At 36.2% G+C, this 21,714-nt stretch overlaps 1 protein-coding gene across 1 annotated transcript; it reads left to right on the top strand.

Annotated features, from left to right (window-relative positions):
• Positions 1 to 4,999: 4,999 nt before the first annotated feature.
• On the top strand, positions 5,000 to 20,286 carry LOC138311013 (uncharacterized). The gene is made up of 5 exons (XM_069252440.1): positions 5,000 to 7,427; positions 9,724 to 9,859; positions 13,059 to 13,192; positions 13,946 to 14,123; positions 17,051 to 20,286. The coding sequence occupies exons 1-5, from the start codon at positions 7,219 to 7,221 to the stop codon at positions 17,672 to 17,674; spliced, it is 1,281 nt and encodes a 426-aa protein (XP_069108541.1). The 5' UTR covers positions 5,000 to 7,218; the 3' UTR covers positions 17,675 to 20,286.
• Positions 20,287 to 21,714: the final 1,428 nt, after the last annotated feature.

Genomic DNA, 21,714 nt, shown 5'->3' with positions numbered 1-21,714 from the left:
AACTAGCATGTGTTATCATTAATATACGTTTATCAGTGGACATTTCACTGCATAAAGCCTGACGACGTCATTGCTCAAAGGTTATATGTGCTTGTCATCATCTTAATTTGAATTTTTATTTAGGTATTCCTGAGCCATGTAAGAAAACCCCTTCATACAAAATTGCCATCCAACGTCATAGAAAAACCCGGTATCAGTAGTGTGACTAAAACCGGCATTATGTTCAATGATGCCACACAAGAAGATGTCGATGCTCTCATTTTCTGTACAGGATACAGAGCAGAGTATCCTTTTCTTTCAACAGACATTTTACAAATTGAACGTCAACGCATTACCCCGCTCTATAAGCACTTTGTTCACATTAAGTTTCCAACTCAGTTTTTTGTTGGAATTCCAAAACTTCTTTGTTACTTTCCACAAAGCTATGACATAGCAAGAGCGATAGTGACTATTATGAACGGCAATGTCACACTTCCTTCAGAAGCCGAAATGTTAGATGATGAGGAACAGGAATTCTCCCCTCGCATAAATGTCCACGTTTACATGGTTTATAGTACATGTAGACTGACGCGTACCCGGGGCTAACCAACGCTAGTAATAATATAAGTGACATTGTAATATATTTGTAATACTAGAAATTTGTTATTTTTAAAATCTGTCATATCTTAGTTTGTTAAAAATTGTACCACTATCACGCGTATGTTATGTAGTGCGTTTACGATCAGGACTAGAGATATCTGATATTTTACCTCCGACCATTAGGTTTGACAGGTCACATGACTGTAAATAGACGTGAAAATGGCATCAAATTTTATCATCAATTTATATTTGTATCGATTATGCACGACTCGAAATGAGACGAATATGACTAATAACTTTCTGCTTCACAGTTCGTCTTAAAGTATGTTTCACAAATGGCCAATATTTTTTTATGTTTGATTGTAAGAAGTTCATTGAAATTAACCCAACTTTTCCTCATATTCACTGAATAGTTTTACTCGTCATCTGACATCGTAAGCCATGTTGTGTTCCTCATATTCACTGATTAGTTTTACTCGTCATCTGACATCGTAAGCCATTCTGTGTTCCTCATATTCACTGATTAGTTTTACTCGTCATCTGACATCGTAAGCCATGTTGTTTTCGTTATATTCACTGATAAGTTTTACTCGTCATCTGACATCGTAAGCCATGTTGTGTTCCTCATATTCACTGATTAGGTTTACTTGTCATCTGACATCGTAAGCCATGCTGTGTTCATCATATTCACTGATTAGGTTTACTTGTCATCTGACATCGTAAGCCATGTTGTGTTCCTCATATTCACTGATTAGGTTTACTTGTCATCTGACATCGTAAGCCATGTTGTGTTCCTCATATTCACTAATTAGTTTTATTCGTCATCTGTCATCGTAAGCCATGTTGTTTTCGTCATGTTCTCTGATTAGTTTTACTCGTCATCTGACATCGTAAGCCATGCTGTGTTCCTCATATTCACCGATTAATTTACTCGTCATCTGACATCGTAAGCCATGTTGTGTTCCTCATATTCACTGATTAGTTTTACTCGTCATCTGACATCGTAAGCCATGTTGTGTTCCTCATATTCACTGATTAGTTTTACTCGTCATCTGACATCGTAAGCCATGTTGTGTTCCTCATATTCACTGATTAGTTTTACTCGTCATCTGACATCGTAAGCCATGCTGTGTTCCTCATATTCACTGATTAGGTTTACTTGTCATCTGACATCGTAAGCCATGTTGTGTTCCTCATATTCACTAATTAGTTTTATTCGTCATCTGTCATCTTAAGCCATGTTGTTTTCGTCATGTTCTCTGATTAGTTTTACTCGTCATCTGACATCGTAAGCCATGCTGTGTTCATCATATTCACCGATTAATTTACTCGTCATCTGACATCGTAAGCCATGCTGTGTTCCTCATATTCACCGATTAATTTACTCGTCATCTGACATCGTAAGCCATGTTGTGTTCCTCATATTCACTGATTAGTTTTACTTGTCATCTGACATCGTAAGCCATGCTGTGTTCCTCATATTCACCGATTAATTTACTCGTCATCTGACATCGTAAGCCATGTTGTGTTCCTCATATTCACTGATTAGTTTTACTCGTCATCTGACATCGTAAGCCATGCTGTGTTCCTCATATTCACCGATTAATTTACTCGTCATCTGACATCGTAAGCCATGTTGTGTTCCTCATATTCACTGATTAGTTTTACTCGTCATCTGACATCGTAAGCCATGTTGTGTTCCTCATATTCACTGATTAGTTTTACTCGTCATCTGATATCGTAAGCCATGTTGTGTTCATCATATTCACTGATTATTTTTACTCGTCATCTGATATCGTAAGCCATGTTGTGTTCATCATATTCACTGATTATTTTTACTCGTCATCTGACATCGTAAGCCATGTTGTGTTCCTCGATATACCAGTGCCAGTTTAAAACCGTCACGTGTCCAGGAGTCAAATATCCAGTACCCTTCTCGGAACCCACTTTCTGCAAAATATTTTACTTGTCAAGTTTTACTCTCGAAATATCTCGGGTGTTTTCATAACAATAATGTTAAGGACGCAGTCCTCTGAGGTTTTAGCCCCGTTGACGTCTCGTTTCAATAGATATCAGAGACGTTAGGAGGTTTTCAAATAAAATCTATCAATATCTGTAGCAAGTTGCTAGTTGTCAAAAAAATGACATTTCCATTATAAGTAGATTCCTGAATTCTAGAAAATTTTGACTTCATCGAAGTGTATATCCTTAACAATTATCACACAAACAGATTCAGTCAGATTAAAATACAGACCCTTAAAATCACTACAATCCGCTATTGAACGGAGAGGTTATATATATCTGTGTATCTTTCAGACAAATTTCAAGTTGTTGCTAACATTTTAATTGCATTAGAAATTGTTACAAATAAACTGTTGAAGAATATGTATACTGTATTTTCTTCCATTTTGTTAATTCTGTCCTCGAAGTCTTCTTTTTGTACACTGGTAGGAGTCTAAACAGTTATTTATATTTTCTAGTACATGTAACTCAAACATTAACAGTTAGAAATTCGGAATAATTAAACATATATTGCCCTGGTATGAGGGCGACATGAATATTTGTTTCCCCTTTATGAATCATGTTTTCCGAGGGCGTAGAGGGAAACATGACTTAGCTTATCAAGGGGAAACAAATCTTAATGTCTCCCACATACCAGGACAATAATTGCATATCATAGCATTTTATAATTATGATATCCTGCCATATTGATATAAGTTTGAAGAAAACCGCATCAGGGGCGTAGGAAGATGAAACGTAATGGGGGGGGGGGGGGGGGGGGGGGGGGCGGTCCTCAATATTTTGTAACACCCCCCCCCCCCCCCCCCCCGCCGCACCTACAGGAGGAGATTAATTCAACTCCCAACCATATGTGTTTTATGTACATTTTTCATATATCAGTAAATTTAATCCTTGTACACATTTATAGACAGTCGGGTCGCTATAAAAGGATATTAACGAATACGCAAATTGGCCAGATTAGCGTGTGAGCGCCGAAGGCGCGAGATTTTAGTGTTTTAGGTGTATGAGGGTGACCCCCGGAAAAAATATAGTAATTTAGAATGGCTGAGATGAGTTTTACAATGTATTTTGATGATTTTGCGAGCGCCCGAAAGCGCAGGATTTTGGTGTTTGGGGGGTCCGGGGCCTCCTCTAGGAAAAATATTACGATTTAGAATAGCTTAAATGAGTTTTGAAAGCGCGAGATTTTGGTGTTTGGGGGGTCCGGGTGTCTACCCCGGAAAAAAAATACGGTTTAGAATGGCTGAGATGAGTTTTACGATGTATTTTACTGATTATAAAGCGTTCTTAACATGGTAATTTTTCTATTTAAAACTGCTTGCATTTAGAAATGATAATTGTGTCGTCAAAATATTATGCAACCCTACTCGATCTGAATACACCGGCTTCACACCATCGGCACATGGTTGTGTAACATAAAAAATGAATTAATATTGTCTCGCTAAGACATAAACAAATTGATCTTTTAAGAGAATTTTTTTAGGTAGTACATAAAATCCTGTGTATTGAATTTTGACAAGGCCTATTTCAGGTTTGACATTATGTGCTTGAACGTTTTAGGAAATACGCCGCGCAGCGGAAAATTTTCTAGAATGAAGTACGAAAAATGTGCAGGAGGACCCTTTTTTCTTTCAAATAAACATTTTTAGAAAATTTCAGTCGGCGAAAATGGGGGGGGGGGGGGGGGGGTCCTGGGGAACGGGGGGGGGGGGGGGGGGGGTTGCCCCCCCCCCCCCCCCCCCCCCCCTGCTCCCCGCTTCCTACGCCCCTGCGCATTGATTCTCCATATACGAAAATTGGAAAGTTTTTCTTACACACAAATCCCGTTGTTTGCATTCATTATAGAAACGCTAGCGTCTTTTCTGAAAGTAACGTTTACATTTCACCGTGAAAGTAAGTAATTTTGTTCATCACAAACTTGTACTTCATGAGAGGTCATACGACACGAGTTTATTGCGTGAGACCAGTAACCGTAAGTAAGAAAATGTTATTGGTAAGAGGTCATTTTCCCATGTGTTCACTTTGACGTTTTGATGGATATAATTGATGAATATGTTTTAATGGGTATGTTGCTATTATCGCTCATGATTAACGTTAATTCACTACTTACCCATTTTATCTGGCGAAAGATTTCTGACGGGTCGTTGATCTTGTAACTTTTACGTGAGAGAACTAAATGTATGTTAGTTCAATATTTGATGAATAAATATATGATTGAATTGTATCGGTTTATCTCTGAATCATGCTGATACAGTTGTATATCATGAGACTGTATAGCACCACTATTCCATCATCATCATCATCATCACATGTGTTAATGGTTCTGATTAGACCGAGAAATACGTATTAAAGTATCTATACGTCATTTGTACCCGCACTCTCTAGTTTTGACTCGAACTGTGAAAACTGTCAAAACAGGACGTTTTCGCCAGCAACTGGTAAGTGTGTATATTTATATTTCGTTTCGTTATCACCAAAGAACACTAGATATGACCAGCAAACATAGTATAATTATTTTGGTACTGAAATACTAGTACGCTGATGTAAATATGGGACATACATTGGTATGTACAATGTATTTTTGTAGAATCAATGGGTAAGTATTAATATATATGATAAATATAATCTGTCATGAGTTTCCCTACATATTTGATTGATGATACTGGTTTGGAATTTTTGTAACGAGTACATAACAAGTCTTTTATGAAGGAAAACGAAAATTAAATTATATTCATCATATGACTTTCCATTTAGAGCTTTCGGCCAGATTATTGATCAGTTGCGTTTCGGACCTCATCACTTACAAGAGACCCACAGGGTCTGTGTCGCTTACATAGGCCTGGTTTGTAATTTTGAATACAGGTTCATTGTTTCTTTTCTGAAGGAATTAAAATATTACCTCTAGTTTCCCCATTTTTAAATGGAGCCCCACTCTTAATTTATACCATATATATTTTTTTTTTTACAAATTTTGTTACCCTTTCCGAGATGATGTTTCTGGCCAAATTTGGTTACAATCCAAGATTTACTCCATGACTATGACTAGTATATGGATTTCAAGGATTTACCTCTATTTCCCCTATTGACCCCCGCCCATCCTGCCCCGGGGGGAGGGGTCAGAGCCACAATTTTTACATACTCTATTCCTATCTTCTAGAAGATGTTTCTGACCATATTTGGTTACAATCTATGTAGAACTATATTACAAGTAGCAATCTAAAGATACTCAACTGCTGACAAATGCTAGTATTTCTTTATCTAAAACAAGACCAGTCGAATTAGTATGTATTTTAATGAGATTGATCAGTCTTCTTTTATGACTTCCGGTTAGGCTTTGTAGAAAGATGAGCTGTTTCAATTGATTATTTCTAAAGAAATTATTTACCATAATAGGTATTGAATCTAATTCAAAAAGGATTAAAAAGTAGCATATGTTCATCATAAAATTAAATAAAATAAATAATATAATTACGTGTATAGAGATAGATACTACAGAAATGTATTCATAATTACGTGTTAAGAAATCAAAAATATTTTTTGATGAAGTAAAAACACAACATATTTCTACCAAGCTTTAACTGAAAAGTTATATGTAATGCAACACATAACAATAACTCACATATTCGTTCATACATTCTGACTAGAATGTTATAAGGATGAGTATTCAACATAACAAACATGCTGTAATAATTAATTTAAAGTGAAAGTAAATACTTGCATTACTACTACAGACATCAATACATATATATTCTTATTTATACAAAGAAAACTTTTTTTTTATGATTTAATATATAGGTTTACATATTATAGAGTAGATATATTTAACTCATCAGGCCCCAATTTCTCGAAACAAAAGTGCAGACTTAAGTTAAAACTTAAGTTTTTCTCCTTATGTAACTTATATGAAAATTTATGACTTAAGTCAGTTTTGGACTTAAGTTTGTTTCGAGAAATTGGCGCCAGGAGCATATAGAATGCTGCACACTAAGCATTTAAGATGTATATAACCTAAAGGTTGTAGATGGATACAATATGGGTCTTAAATTGGAATAAATCGGACATTGAAAGAAAATGTACTAAATCTTCACTAAGAGCACCAAAAACACAGGATGGGTTATCAATCATGTGATCAAAATATTTATCATAATTAAGGAACGCTTGGTTAACTGTAGTTTTAATACTTAATTTCAGATATTTTAACAATTATTTTGTTCAAACTTGCACGAGATGAGAGTTGATACTAATTTTAAGCACCGTTATTAAACTACTGCATGATGACATGTAATGTCTGGTTAAAACATTACGGACAATTTCGTTTCTACCTGTTATCTCTTTTTATTGGATTGCTATTCGGGACATTTTTCGTTGCTCAACTCATTATGTTATAGTAAAATCGTTAAAATGTCCATACATTTTACCACACACCCTGCACCTCTAGGTTGAATAGTTAGAATCCTACGTGTTGTCGTTGTCTGATACTGACCTCTGATCGATGGTTTTTCTCCTGGTACTTAACCTTGCCTCCAGCTAAACATTAAACAACCAAACAATCCCAACAATTTATTTCATATTCTCAGATACGCTTCGCTTCCATACTTTCGTTTTTTAGTAATAAAAATGCCGGAAGCGTCCAGGCGTGTAGCTGTGATTGGAGCTGGTGTTGCCGGTCTGTGTACCCTCCGAAACCTTCTGTACACTGACAAGACCTATATACTGACCTGTTTTGAGAGAGGTCCAGATGTAGGAGGATTATGGTTTTACGGAGAGAATACACACACAGAGGAAAAGGGACTGCCGGCGTTCAGGAGTGTCTACCGAGATTTGGTGTAAGTGAACTAAGAGATCCAGTGTTGCTTAACTTTAATTTTGACGTAATTATAGTCACGAATCAGAAGGTTTTACAGAGGTTACACAACGAGAGGTTGTTGGATATGGAATTGATTTCACACGAGTTATTTTTTTTAAAGTTACAAGACACGAGCTTTAGCGAATGTCTTTTGTATCTTTTAAAACAGAATTTACAAGTGTGAAATAAATTCCAAATCTAATATCCCCGAGTTGTGTGACCTGTTTCTACCTTAATTAAATCATTTACAAGAAGACCAAAATAAGACAACGTTTTTTGCCGACATACGCAAATATTGTGTAGTGATATCATTATAAGCAAATAGGCAGTCATTAATATTAAAAAAACTTAAGTGCATAATATGTTAATACCAAATCATTTTAATTGTGAACAACTATTCCAAGCATTGCTACTTACCGAACGGCTTTTTGTATCTAGATTTCTATACTTATCATTGTCAACTACATTTGGACATGTTAACGGCAAAGTGGCACCTACTTACCGCCAGATAGTCATCAAACCATTGTAACCATGCACTTACCGCCAAATAGTCAGCAAACCATTGTAACCATGCACTATCCGCCAAATAGTCATCAAACCATTGTAACCATGCACTTACCGCCAAATAGTCAGCAAACCATTGTAACCATGCACTAGCCGCCAAATAGTCATCAAACAATTGTAACCAAGCACTTACCGCCAAATAGTCATCAAACCATTGTAACCATGCACTTTCCGCCAAATAGTCATCAAACCATTGTAACCAAGCACTATCCGCCAAATAGTCATCAAACCATTGTAACCATGCACTTACCGCCAAATAGTCATCAAACCATTGTAACCAAGCACTTACCGCCAAATAGTCATCAAACCATTGTAACCAAGCACTATCCGCCAAATAGTCAGCACACCATTGTAACCATGCACTATCCGCCAAATAGTCATCAAACCATTGTAACCATGCACTATCCGCCAAATAGTCATCAAACCATTGTAACCAAGCACTTACCGCCAAATAGTCATCAAACCATTGTAACCATGCACTATCCGCCAAATAGTCATCAAACCATTGTAACCAAGCACTTACCGCCAAATAGTCAGCACACCATTGTAACCATGCACTATCCGCCAAATAGTCATCAAACCATTGTAACCAAGCACTTACCGCCAAATAGTCATCAAACCATTGTAACCATGCACTATCCGCCAAATAGTCATCAAACCATTGTAACCAAGCACTTACCGCCAAATAGTCAGCACACCATTGTAACCAAGCACTTACCGCCAAATAGTCATCAAACCATTGTAGCCATGTACTATCCGCCAAATAGTCATCAAACCATTGTAACCAAGCACTTACCGCCAAATAGTCATCAAACCATTGTAACCATGCACTATCCGCCAAATAGTCATCAAACCATTGTAACAATGCACTATCCGCCAAATAGTCATCAAACCATTGTAACCAAACACTTACCACCAAATAGTCATCAAACCATTGTAACCATGCACTATCCGCCAAATAGTCATCAAACCATTGTAAACAAACAGATGTGTACCTTAATACTACCGAAATCAACCCAAGGTTCGTTCTACGGAACATATACTACTAAACATTATACAATTAGGCATTTCGAGTCGATATTTTATGCTACGAATGAAAAAATGCATGAAAGATTCAGAAGCCGTCTTATATCCGGTTTCAACAGCAGTTTGCTCTGTCAGAAAGGATCGTAGCACAGCAACATGATGTCATTCGATAATTGATGACGTTATCAATTTGTGACACTTATTTAAATGAGACAATCTAACATAAATGTACCTGACCATACATCTTACAGAATTATTCAATGGTTTTTTTAATGAATTCAATAGACATAAAGCTGTCGGAACACGAATAAATAAGCATCATATTGATAGCCATTGGCGTTTACAATTTAAGGACGGCCTTCATAAAAAGGGCATCAGTTCCACTATACAAGAAGACACAACTTGAATATATCACAGTCTCCCAAAACACGCATCTCGGACAACATACACACTACACACCTCATACATAGGAGGCCGTCCTTACATGACCATAGCTGTTAATAGGACGTTAATAAATCAAACAAACAAACAAAATCATATATCGTGTGTTGTGGTGTGTGTATATCATGGACGTCTTCGATGTAATCGTTGTGAAATAGGTTAGGGGATAACAATTCTTTAGAACTACACGGTATTATCATTTAATGTAGCCATGTAGGCTCTACTCCATTAGGTTTGATTTCCAGAACAAGCATTCCCAAACAGTTGATGGAGTTTCCTGATTTCCCCCACAAAGACGGACCATCCTACCTCCACAGACAGCAAGTTTGTGATTATTTACAGCGATATGCGGATAATTTTGGTCTCAGAAAGTACATCAAGGTTTGTTTATTTTCAGTTTTTGTTGTTGTTTTGTTTGTTCTTTCCATTAACGGATTAAATTAATTCATTTAATGACGGACTCTCCCGAAATCGTTTGTTGACCTGCAGTGACTGCATTTCTTATGAAACAGTAAAGACGACAAAGGTTTTGTTACTAAATACTACACTTATAGATGCCCTTTTTCTAAATAAAATAGTACAGCGCTATACAAAAATGGAACTTGCATTTAAATATGTTCCAATCACGAATATACAGACTAATCGATATCATTAGTAAATATTGCTTCGAAATACTGGAGTCGAGACAACGACTCGACAACATATTGTAAAAATATGCATCACAACTTTGGGTCTTTAGTGCATACGTCGTTATTAAACGATTCAAGATTAGAAAGCTTTCATATCTTTCGCATTATGCTTGAACACCTGTGTCATTTTTTCCGTTATATTATGAAGTTTTATCTATTTTCTTACTAAGTCCGACTTTCTGATTGGCAGATTCTTTTTCTTCAGTGCCCTGCAGGTAGGGCGTTAGAATTGTACCTACTGCCCCTATTGCATGATCGTAAAAGGCGACTAAATTTAGGATCTTACTGACTTTATCTTTCCTAATGTCTCCCTTGGCACCGCCTCATTTTTGGCCTTGAGTTGAGCGTTCGCCCCTGTGAGGAAGGCTCTGGGTTCTGTCCCTTGGCCGAGACACACCAAAGTGGTAGTTTTTGCTCCTGCTTGGCGCTCAGCATACATGAAGTGGGACGACTGGTTCGCCCGTTGTCAGTATAATGTGACCGGGTTGGGCGTGTTGCTAAGTGTCTTCGGCGGCATGCTTCAGTGATATAGCACTATGAAAAGGGCAAAAGTTCCACTATACAAGAAGTCACAACACGAACATACCGCAGTCTCCCAAAACACGCACCTCGCACAACATACTTGCAATACACCGCATACATGGGAGGCCGTCCTTTCATGACCATATCTGTTAATAGGACATTAATTAAACAAAAAAACAAACAAAAACGTTTTCTTCAGGTTTTTATGAATAAAAATCCGAGAATGTTGCCTGGCAGACCATCATCTTGGATTTTGGTAGTGAAAGATTGCAACCGCTATTTCTTCGAAAGTACTGTAGGGATCTTTCTCAAATTCCATTTATAGGTTTTCCCAGGCCCCTAGTTGTGTATATTGCATTTTGGGAACGTTCAACTAACAAAATAGCCGACCGGCCGTCATTATGGATTTTGATAGTTGAAGTTTGCTACCGCTATTAAACTACGTCAGATGTAAGTTCACATTGGGCTGTCGTTTGGCATATTACATTTTGTGGCCAAACGGTCAGCGAGATGACCAACAGGCCACCATCTTGGATTTTAAAAAGCAGAGAAAGGATTCCACTTTCAATTGACAGTCAGCAATCTTTGGTGGGAGCCAAGATCCCTCTGGGATATCCTGTTGTTAGATGAGCATGTTTCTTTTTGTCGTTAGTTGAGCACCTCTATCAACATCCTATCAGGAGTCACGTCCAGATGAAATGGCCAACATAATTGGTACTGCCAGAGTCTTGACTGGGGACTGAATATTTTGCAAAAGTTGTCAGAATTAGTTTTGTATACGTAGTCAGCCGAAAGAGCACAACAAAGCTAAATGTATATGTATTCTGGGACGAAATGCCGTTATCAATTGTAGTAGCAATGTGTAGAAAATATGATATGATGTACACGTGGTAAAAAGGTCATCCAAACATGACCCTTCATGGAATGTTGTCAGGTCCTCTATTTAACGGAGTGGTTATAAGGATCTGTATTTTAATTAGATTACTTACTGTGGTTTTTTCTCGTTAGATGAATACCTGTGTCTTTGTTTCGTTAGATGAACACCTCTGTCTTTGTCCCGTTAGATGATCATGAACACCTGTTTGTTTTTGTTGTAAATGAACACCTATGCCTTTTTCTCGTTAGATGATCATGAACACCTGTTTGTTTTTGTTGTAAATGAACACCTATGCCTTTTTCTCGTTAGATGAACACCTGTGTCTTTTTGTCGTTTAATTAACACTTAAGTCTTTATCTCGTTAGATGAACACCCTTGTCGGTTAGTCATAAGATTAATACCTGTGTTTTTTGTTGTTAGATGAACACCTATGCCTTTGTTTCGTTAGATGAACACCTATGTATATTTGTCTTAAATGAACACTTGTGTCTTTGTTGTCGTTAGATGAACACATGTGTCTTTTTGTCGTAGATGAACACCTATGCCCTTGTCTCATTAGATGAACACCTCTGTCTTTGTCGTTTAATGAACACTTGAATATTTGTCTCGTAAGATGAACACCCGTGTCTTTTTGTCGTAGATGAACACATGTGCCCTTGTCTCGTTAGACGAACACCTGTGTCTTTTTGTCGTTAAATGAACACTTGTGTCTTTGTTGTCGTTAGATGAACACCTGTGTCTTTTTGTCGTAGATGAACACCTATGCCCTTGTCTCGTTAGATGGAAACATGTGTCTTTGTCTCATTAGATGAACACCTGTGTCTTTTTGCCGTAGACAAACACATGTGTCTGTGTCTCGTTAGATGAACACTTGTGTCTTTTTGTCGTTTAATGAACACTTGTATCTTTGTTTCGTTAGATGAACACCTGTGTCTTTTTCTTGTAGATGAACACCTATGCCTTTTTCTCGTTATATGAACACCTGTGTCTTTTTGTCGTAGATGAACACCAATGCCTTTTCTCGTTAAATGAACACCTATACCTATTCTCGTTAAATGAACACCTGTGTCTTTTTATCGTAGATGAATACCTATACCTTTTCTCGTTAGATGAACACCTATACCTTGTCTCGTTAGATGAACACCTATACCTTGTCTCGTTAGATGAACAACTGTGTCTTTTTGTCGTAGGTGAACACCTATACCTTTTCTCGTTAAATGAACACCTATACCTTGTCTCGTTAGATGAACACCTATACATTGTCTCGTTAGAGATGAACAACTGTGTCTTTTTGTCGTAGGTGAACACCTATACCTTTTCTCGTTAAATGAACACCTGTGTCTTTGGCGTTAGATGAACACCCGTGTCGGTTAGTCGTAAGATTAATACCTGTGTTTTTTGTCGTTATTTGGACACCTAGGTCTTTGTCTCGTTATTTGAACACCTAGGTCTTTGTCTCGTTAGATGAACACCTATGTATTTTTGTCGTTAGATGAACACCTGTGTCCAGGCTGTGATTCCAAATAACAACGAGAGATGCACCACATGGACCGTGGAGTATTATGACGTAAGGAAGAAACAGAAAATTCGCTCTGACGTTTTTGACTACGTCATCGTTTGCACTGGGTAAGACATAGTATGAATTAATTATTGTTAGTGTAAAAAAAGATACGGTATATATGATTAAAATCATGTTTTATCCTTATCTCTGTCAACCCCGGTGTAATTGCATGGCATTTTGTTCTTCATTTCTAGTATTAAACGCCTGTAAAATCCGCACACAAAACAATACCGACCATTCTGGTGATCCTGTTAACATTCGGTTTAGACAAATTACATTGTGTAAGTCAAAAAGTCTTCATGGAATTTCCTATATTTCCTAGAATAGTGACTTGGCATGTATGTTTCTGTAGCTGCAGTATATAATCGCAATATGTCTTATTAATACTTAGAATCATTTCCAATTTTACACACACAAAAATACACCCTATCCGGTCTCATTATACCGACAACGAACGAACCTTCCCGTTTATTACGAGAGCTCGGCATAAACAGCAACCGCGGTGTGTATTGAATATGATATGGATTTACCAGAGAACATAGTTCGGAGCATTGCTAACAGCGGCTAATGCTCAACTCGCTTAATATCAGGCGGCGTCACGACGTTTGGGAGAAGAAAGAAGATCAGGGCGTCCCAAATTTAGTCATCTTGTAATTATAATGCCATATGGCCATTACACTAAATGCTAAGTGCATAAAATATGATAAATGAACAAAATAAACAATAAGATAAATTACATAGATTGATTTTATTTTGTCTGATAACTGTATATTTGCATACGAAAGAATAAATCCATATTATTAATTTTCGATTTCTAGCCACCACGAAAATAGTTATACCCCGAAGTTAGAAGGAATTGACGATTTCCAAGGTGATGTTCTCCACATCCTCGACTACAGAGTCCCAGAGCCGTTCGCGGGGAAAACAGTCGCAATACTGGGTGCTGCTTTCTCTGGAGTTGACGTAGCCTTTCGATCCTCCTCAACGGCGAAAAAGGTTCAACTTTTCTTGGCATATGTCATCAATTTAATAACAATAATTATCTAAAAAATGTTATATTTTTATTGCTATACGGACAATAGTCGTTGAACGGTCATCATTCTCCCAATTGTAACCTAATGTTGACCTTTTGCTTAGTACCGTATCATTAATTATGAATAAAATACATATCCTTATTACCAACCGTCTTACCAAACGTAGTGATACACATTCTTATAACCACCCGTCTTATCGAACATAGTGTTATATATCTTTTTAACCACCCGTCTTATCAATAGCAGTTATACATATCCTTATAGCCACCCGTCTGATCAAACGTAGTTATATAGATCCTTATAACCACCCGTCTTATCAAACGTAGTTATACATATCCTTATAACCACCCGTCTTATCAAACGTAGTTATACAAATCCTTATAACCATCCGTCTTATCAAACGTAGTTATATAGATCCTTATAGCCACCCGTCTTATCAAACGTAGTTATACATATCCTTATAACCACCCGTCTTATCAAACGTAGTGATACAAATCCTTATAACCATCCGTCTTATCAAACGTAGTTATACATATCCTTATAGCCACCCGTCTTATCAAACGTAGTGATACAAATCCTTATAACCACCCGTCTTATCAAACGTAGTTATATAGATCCTTATAACCACCCGTCTTATCAAACGTAGTTATACATATCTTTATAACCACCCGTCCTATCAAACATAGTTATATAGATCATTATAACCATCCGTCTTATCAAACGCAGTTATACAAATCCTTATATTCACCCGTCTTATCAAACGTATTATACGTATCCTTATAACCACCCGTCTTATCAAACGTAGTTATATAGATCCTTATAACCACCCTCTTATCAAACGTTCTAACGTTTATCAAACGTAGTTATAAGATCCTTATAACCACCCGTCTTATCAAACGTAGTTATATAGATCCTTATAACCACCCGTCTTATCAAACGTAGTTATATAGATCCTTATAACCACCCGTCTTATCAAACGTAGTTATACAGATCCTTATAACCACCCGTCTTATCAAACGTAGTTATACAGATCCTTATAACCACCCGTCTTATCAAACGTAGTTATATAGAACCTTATAACCACCCGTCTTATCAAACGTAGTTATATAGAACCTTATAACCACCCGTCTTATCAAACGTAGTTATATAGATCCTTATAACCACCCGTCTTATCAAACGTAGTTATACAGATCCTTATAACCACCCGTCTTATCAAACGTAGTTATATAGATCCTTATAACCAACCGTCTTATCAAACGTAGTTTTATAGAACCTTATAACCAACCGTCTTATCAAACTATTTATACTAGTCTTATCAAACGTAGTTATATAGATCCTTATAACCACCCGTATTATCGTAGTTATACAGATCCTTATAACCATCCGTCTTATCAAACGTAGTTTAATAGAACCTTATAACCAACCGTCTTATCAAACGTAGTTTTATAGAACCTTATAACCAACCGTCTTATCAAACGTAGTTATAGATCCTTATAAATACATCCTTATAACCACCCGTCTTATCAAACGTAGTTATATAGATCCTTATAACCACCCGTCTTATCAAACGTAGTTATATAGATCCTTATAACCACCCGTCTTATCAAACGTAGTTATATAGATCCTTATAACCACCCGTCTTATCAAACGTAGTTATATAGATCCTTATAACCACCCGTCTTATCAAACGTAGTTATATAGATCCTTATAACCACCCGTCTTATCAAACGTAGTTATATAGATCCTTATAACCACCCGTCTTATCAAACGTAGTTATACAAATCCTTATAACCACCCGTCTTATCAAACGTAGTTATACAGATCCTTATAACCACCCGTCTTATCAAACGTAGTTATACAGATCCTTATAACCAACCGTCTTATCAAACGTAGTTTTATAGAACCTTATAACCAACCGTCTTATCAAACGTAGTTTTATAGATCCTTATAACCACCCGTGAACCTTATAACCAACCGTCTTATCAAACGTAGTTATATAGATCCTTATAACCACCCGTCTTATCAAACGTAGTTATATAGATCCTTATAACCACCCGTCTTATCAAACGTAGTTATATAGATCCTTATAACCACCCGTCTTATCAAACGTAGTTATATAGATCCTTATAACCACCCGTCTTATCAAACGTAGTTATACAGATCCTTATAACCACCCGTCTTATCAAACGTAGTTATACAGATCCTTATAACCACCCGTCTTATCAAACGTAGTTATACAGATCCTTATAACCAACCGTCTTATCAAACGTAGTTATATAGAACCTTATAACCAACCGTCTTATCAAACGTAGTTTTATAGAACCTTATAACCAACCGTCTTATCAAACGTAGTTATATAGATCCTTATAACCACCCGTATTATCGTAGTTATTCAGGTCCTTATATTCACCCGTTTTGTCAAACGTAGTTTTAATGAACCTTATAACCACCCGTCTTATCAAACGTAATTATATAGATCCTTATAACCATCCGTCTTATCAAACGTAGTGATAATAAGGATATGTATTACAATCATATTGAATACCCGGATGTCCATAAAACTTTTTTTTACCTGTTATCATAAAACCATACTTGTACTTCTAACGCGCAGGTTTTAATTTCCTACAGACAAATATAACTTTAAAATGAATCTTCGCAGTACTGCCAAAAATAATTATATTTAAGTTTACAAAAAGAGTTATGCACGAACATATAATTTTAATATTAAACTGATCAACTTGTAAACTAGCAAACTAGAAATAGAACATTAGAGATCTGAAGTATAATGAACTATTGATTTATTGATTACATTACCAGCAAATTGTATGTCACTGCAATTTTTTTCCAATTCTTCAATTGCTAAATGCATCACTTTTTGTTCGTAATTAGGTTTTCCTATGCCATGACAAGAAACCCCTTCAGACGAAATTACCTCCCAACGTGATAGAAAAACCTGGCATCAAGAGAATGATTAAAACCGGCATTATCTTCAATGATGCCACACAAGAAGATGTCGATGCTCTCATTTTCTGTACAGGATACAGAGCAGAGTATCCTTTTCTTTCAACAGACATTTTACAAATTGAACGTCAACGTATTACGCCGCTCTATAAACACTTTGTTCACATTAAGTTTCCAACTTTGTTTTTTGTTGGAATTCCAAAACTTCTTTGTTACTTTCCACAAAGCTACGCCATAGCAAGAGCGATAGTTGCTATTATGAACGGCAAAGTCAAACTTCCTTCAGAAGCCGAAATGTTAGAAGATGAGGAACAGGAATTCGCCCAGAGGAAGAAAGAGGGATTTGGTCCCAATAAAGCTCATTTCATGGGAGACGGGGATCGGCAATGGAGATTTAACAAAGAAATAGCTGAAATTGGCGGGTTTGATCCACTTCCGGCTACGTTTCAGCGTCTGTGGGATTACGTGACAGTTCAGAGAGATTTTATCTTCGGTTCATTCCGGAAACATAATTTCAGAATAATAGACTTTGATAAATTCATGGAAGTTTAAGAAATTCTGATTTCAGAAGAGTTGGCTTAAATTTCGGATACCAAGCCAAGTTGCTAGATACGGTATCTTTACGGTAGATCATGACGTTTGGGAGATACACACGAGTGTAAATAGGTGGGAAAATTGAATCGATTTACATTGTTATAGTTTACACAATAGCGTCTGCGTTCATTCTACCGTATAAAGTATAAAGTATATATAATTAGAATTGTGTAGTCAACTTTGACTTTTTGACATTTTTTTTGGACAATTATTAACTACCACACTCACTTAGAATAACAAACTCATTTATTCAGTGCATCAAACTAATTATTATACCGAGGTAAGCCAGCTCGGTCATCTATAGTTCCAAAACTACCAGTATAAAGAGAAATAGTTAGGTTTTATCTCTTTTGTCCCCTTTTGGGCCCCATCTCACTTGCCCTGGGAGTAAAAGCCAAGAAACCCTTCTCCTCTTCTCCACGTATGTTTCCACGTTGTTTAAAATTCACTGAATGCTTTATGATTAAAAGCGATATTAATTAACTGAATTTACCACCCATGAGTTATTTAAGATTTATTCAATATTATTTATTTATATTTCCAATTTCTGATGATGTTTCTTGCCCGTTACAATTATTTGTACAAAAGTAGTGATATCCAGGCAAATATGATGGATTTTAACTTGAGTTCAATCAAAGCAATCAAAATTTAAAAAAAAATCTAAATCCGAATGACTGACGGTTGTAATCTTTGATTTTGGGCAAAAATATATACAAATGCGTGTTTATAATGCAATAATTTGAAAACTAAAATTGTATAGAATAGTGTCCATCAGCACACACATGCAGGGCCCATTTCCTATCCAGCCAGTCTAGTACAACTTTTGTTGCTACCAAATCATTAATGTCATGCAACAAATAGTTGTTCATTAAACCCTATCGTAAAGTCACCATGACATAACAGAAAGTTTCAGAACTTCAAGGGGTGTAGATATACTTGTTGAAAGGTTATCAGCCGCAGGAAGTGACTTGCAACGACGTGTAAATGTGTGGTTCATATTACGTGGTAGATACTCTTCAGTATATACAAATAATGGCGTTCCGCCTATCGCCCTCAATGGGTTAAAGTTATATGTGTCGTAAGTTTCATGCTCACGAATCAAGAATAGCATTTAATATGTTATTCGCTACCAACATTCTGAGAATTACATTACTTAACAATGCATCAGTGTTCATTTTACAAAGTCAATTATGAGTTAAAAATGAATTTTGGCATCACTTTAAAACATTATGATAGTTACTTCTACAGTGCAATATTGAGGTAAGCTGTGGGTTTTGTCCCATGATCGAGACAGACCAAAGTCTATAACGGTGGTAGTTTCTGCTCCCGTGCTAAGCGCTCAGCTAAAATGGATAAATGGAGTAGGACGACTGGTTTGCCGGTCGTCAGTATAATGTGACCGGGTGGGGTGTGTTGCTTGGTGTTTTCGGCGGCATGTTCCAGTGATATAGCACTATACAAGGGCAACAGTTCCGCTATACAATAGACACAACATGAATATACCGCAGTCTCCCAAAACACACACCTCTCATTGCATAAGACTACAAACCGCATACATAGGAAGCCGTCCTTGCATGACCCTAGCTGTTAATAGGACATTGATTTGTACAATAATGTTATTTCCTTATTGCGTATTCAAAATGGTATATAATTGATTTGCAGTTACATGTAAAGGTACTATATGTATAATTATTTTCCAATTTCTTATGCGTTGAACATGTAAAGCATGTTATTTGGATGCTGAATACTGTTAGTTAGTGATATGTACTGTAATAGAATTCACTAAATTAGATAGAATACGTGTATACTGTACATAGATCTGTTAATATATATATTATTTTGAGGACAGGCGCAAGCTTTCTTAAATGCACGAAACAGTATCGATCAAACTCAAAAAGTGTTGTTGTGTAACGTAACGAGTTGGTGTTTTTTTCTCTTGCATTGCAGTCTTAACTTTTATTCTTAAAAAAGAAGTGAAAAGGCGATTTTCAAAGCAATCAATTTATTGAAATACAATGACGTGAACTATAAAAAAAACACATCACACGGATTTTAATTTTGATTAAATTAATGCAAATTCACGATGCCAGGGTATGTTTCAACACAGCTTACGAATAGTTTTTAAAAAAATGTTGAGAGTGTAAACCTTTTACATACGTACCACCCAGCTTATTATTATTGTTGTTATATCTGTTATACGTGCACGAAAACAGATTTTACCTATGAAGCCAATTATATATATATATTGTAATATCGTTAGCTTGTAATAACTTTATTGCTTTACATAGTATATGGTAATTATTAATTAACACAGTTTTCAAACAAAATTTCTTTCACACATCGATGCTTAAATAATAATAAAAATACTGTTAGAGATATTTTCATGATTCAAACTGTTCAGAAATCAAAATGGTTGTTTTAGTGTCCCAACTTACATGCATGTAAGGTCTTTATCACTGTGGTGTTTATTCCGTTTGAAAACAAACGTTCTGACGCCCTTGAACTTTGCGAATTTAAATTCAACAAAAGAAGCAGAACAATATCAATAAACAATGCAATTGCAGCACTAATATCGACATTAGTCGGTCGGTCAAATATCTCGATACCAGATAATAAGAATTATCTGTAACAGTTGCGATAGACAAATATAACGATGTCAGTAAATAAATGTTTAATTTCTTTATTTTGATTCCAAATTCTGAATTTGATGCTTTGATCCCGAACATTCCAGTGTCGTCACTTTTAGTAGGAGTGAATGAATCGACAATCAGCCCCTCCAAACAGTGACGTCACAATCACCGGAATGACGTCGCTTATATATTTCCCACGGTTGTAAAAAGGAGTACACACTTATTCGCTTTAGTGAATGCATCATTTCTTGGATCATCAAAGAAGCGTCTCGCTTTTAGCGAAATCATATAAATAACCGGCAATTTCCTTTCGTTTCTTACAATACAGTTTTTTATATTTTGGTGTCGACACGGAAAGACGAGATGACTCGGCAAAATCTCTTCATCTTATCTCATCGCACAAACCAGCATCGATATTGATTACAGCAAAATAAAAATATGTAAGGTTGGATATATTGCTTTTTACATTCAATATTTACACATTAACCAATAATTAAAACAAATCCTTTATTTCATCCAGACAAACAATAATTTGTAAATTCCAGACACGAGATGCAAGGAGATATAGGCATATCGCTACCCACGATGCACTCGATCGTGGTCTTATATTATGTTCAGCTTTTCAACGATTATTTGATGCAGATATGATTTTTCTTCGGCAGTAATAGTATGTGCAAGAATCATGTGTACAATGTACAAGATGAAAATAACCCATCTAAACTGCTTTTCCGGGACCGTAATATGTAATCTTGGTTAATTAAGCCCAACCACAGGGGCACGCAAATTCTTCATCATGTAAAAATGTTGCTGTGTACATCATGTCCACATCGTCGAAAAAAAGTGATAATTAATTATATATCATGTAAATATCGGTTAGCTTGTAACAATAATAATAATAATAATAATAGTTAACTGTATTGAAAGAGCATAGCATACTTGCCCAAAACTACCGCAAGGTCCTCAAAGGTTAGCAAAACATTTTATGGTTAGAAAAACACATGTTTATGAATATCACAGATAGGAATAATTATATCAGAGTGACATCAGTCCATTACGGATAAGCAAACTGTTGTTATTAAGATTGCTCCATACTTTTTTGGGGAAACCCATTTTATTGTATTTCTAACAGCTCTTCTGTTCTTGCATTTTTCATGCAGATTTAAAATCTGTAAAGACAACTGGGTGTTCTTGAACTACTGTTTTAGATATTTGAGGTTGAAATATACCATCCGCGCACATTTGCTTGCCGAAAGTAGAAAATTCATAAAATTAAGTTTTCTAAAATACTACAGTGAATGTAGTCTCAATATTGTTATTTTTTGTCCTAAATTCCCAGAACCGTTTCGCCCCTTAAATATCAATGAATAG

Source organism: Argopecten irradians, chromosome 16 (genome assembly GCF_041381155.1).
Source record: "Argopecten irradians isolate NY chromosome 16, Ai_NY, whole genome shotgun sequence".
NCBI lineage: Eukaryota > Metazoa > Mollusca > Bivalvia > Pectinida > Pectinidae > Argopecten > Argopecten irradians.
Note: the sequence above shows the minus strand (reverse complement) of the source record. Positions and strands in the feature narration are given on the sequence as shown.

Excerpts from the sequence above, each read along its gene's own strand:
- LOC138311013 (XM_069252440.1), top strand. The coding sequence starts at position 7,219 with ATGCCGGAAGCGTCCAGGCGTGTAGCTGTGATTGGAGCTGGTGTTGCC. Across the intron at positions 7,428-9,723 it reads AGTGTCTACCGAGATTTGGT|AACAAGCATTCCCAAACAGT; the intron begins GTAAGTGAACTA and ends TTTGATTTCCAG. Across the intron at positions 14,124-17,050 it reads CCTCCTCAACGGCGAAAAAG|GTTTTCCTATGCCATGACAA; the intron begins GTTCAACTTTTC and ends GTTCGTAATTAG.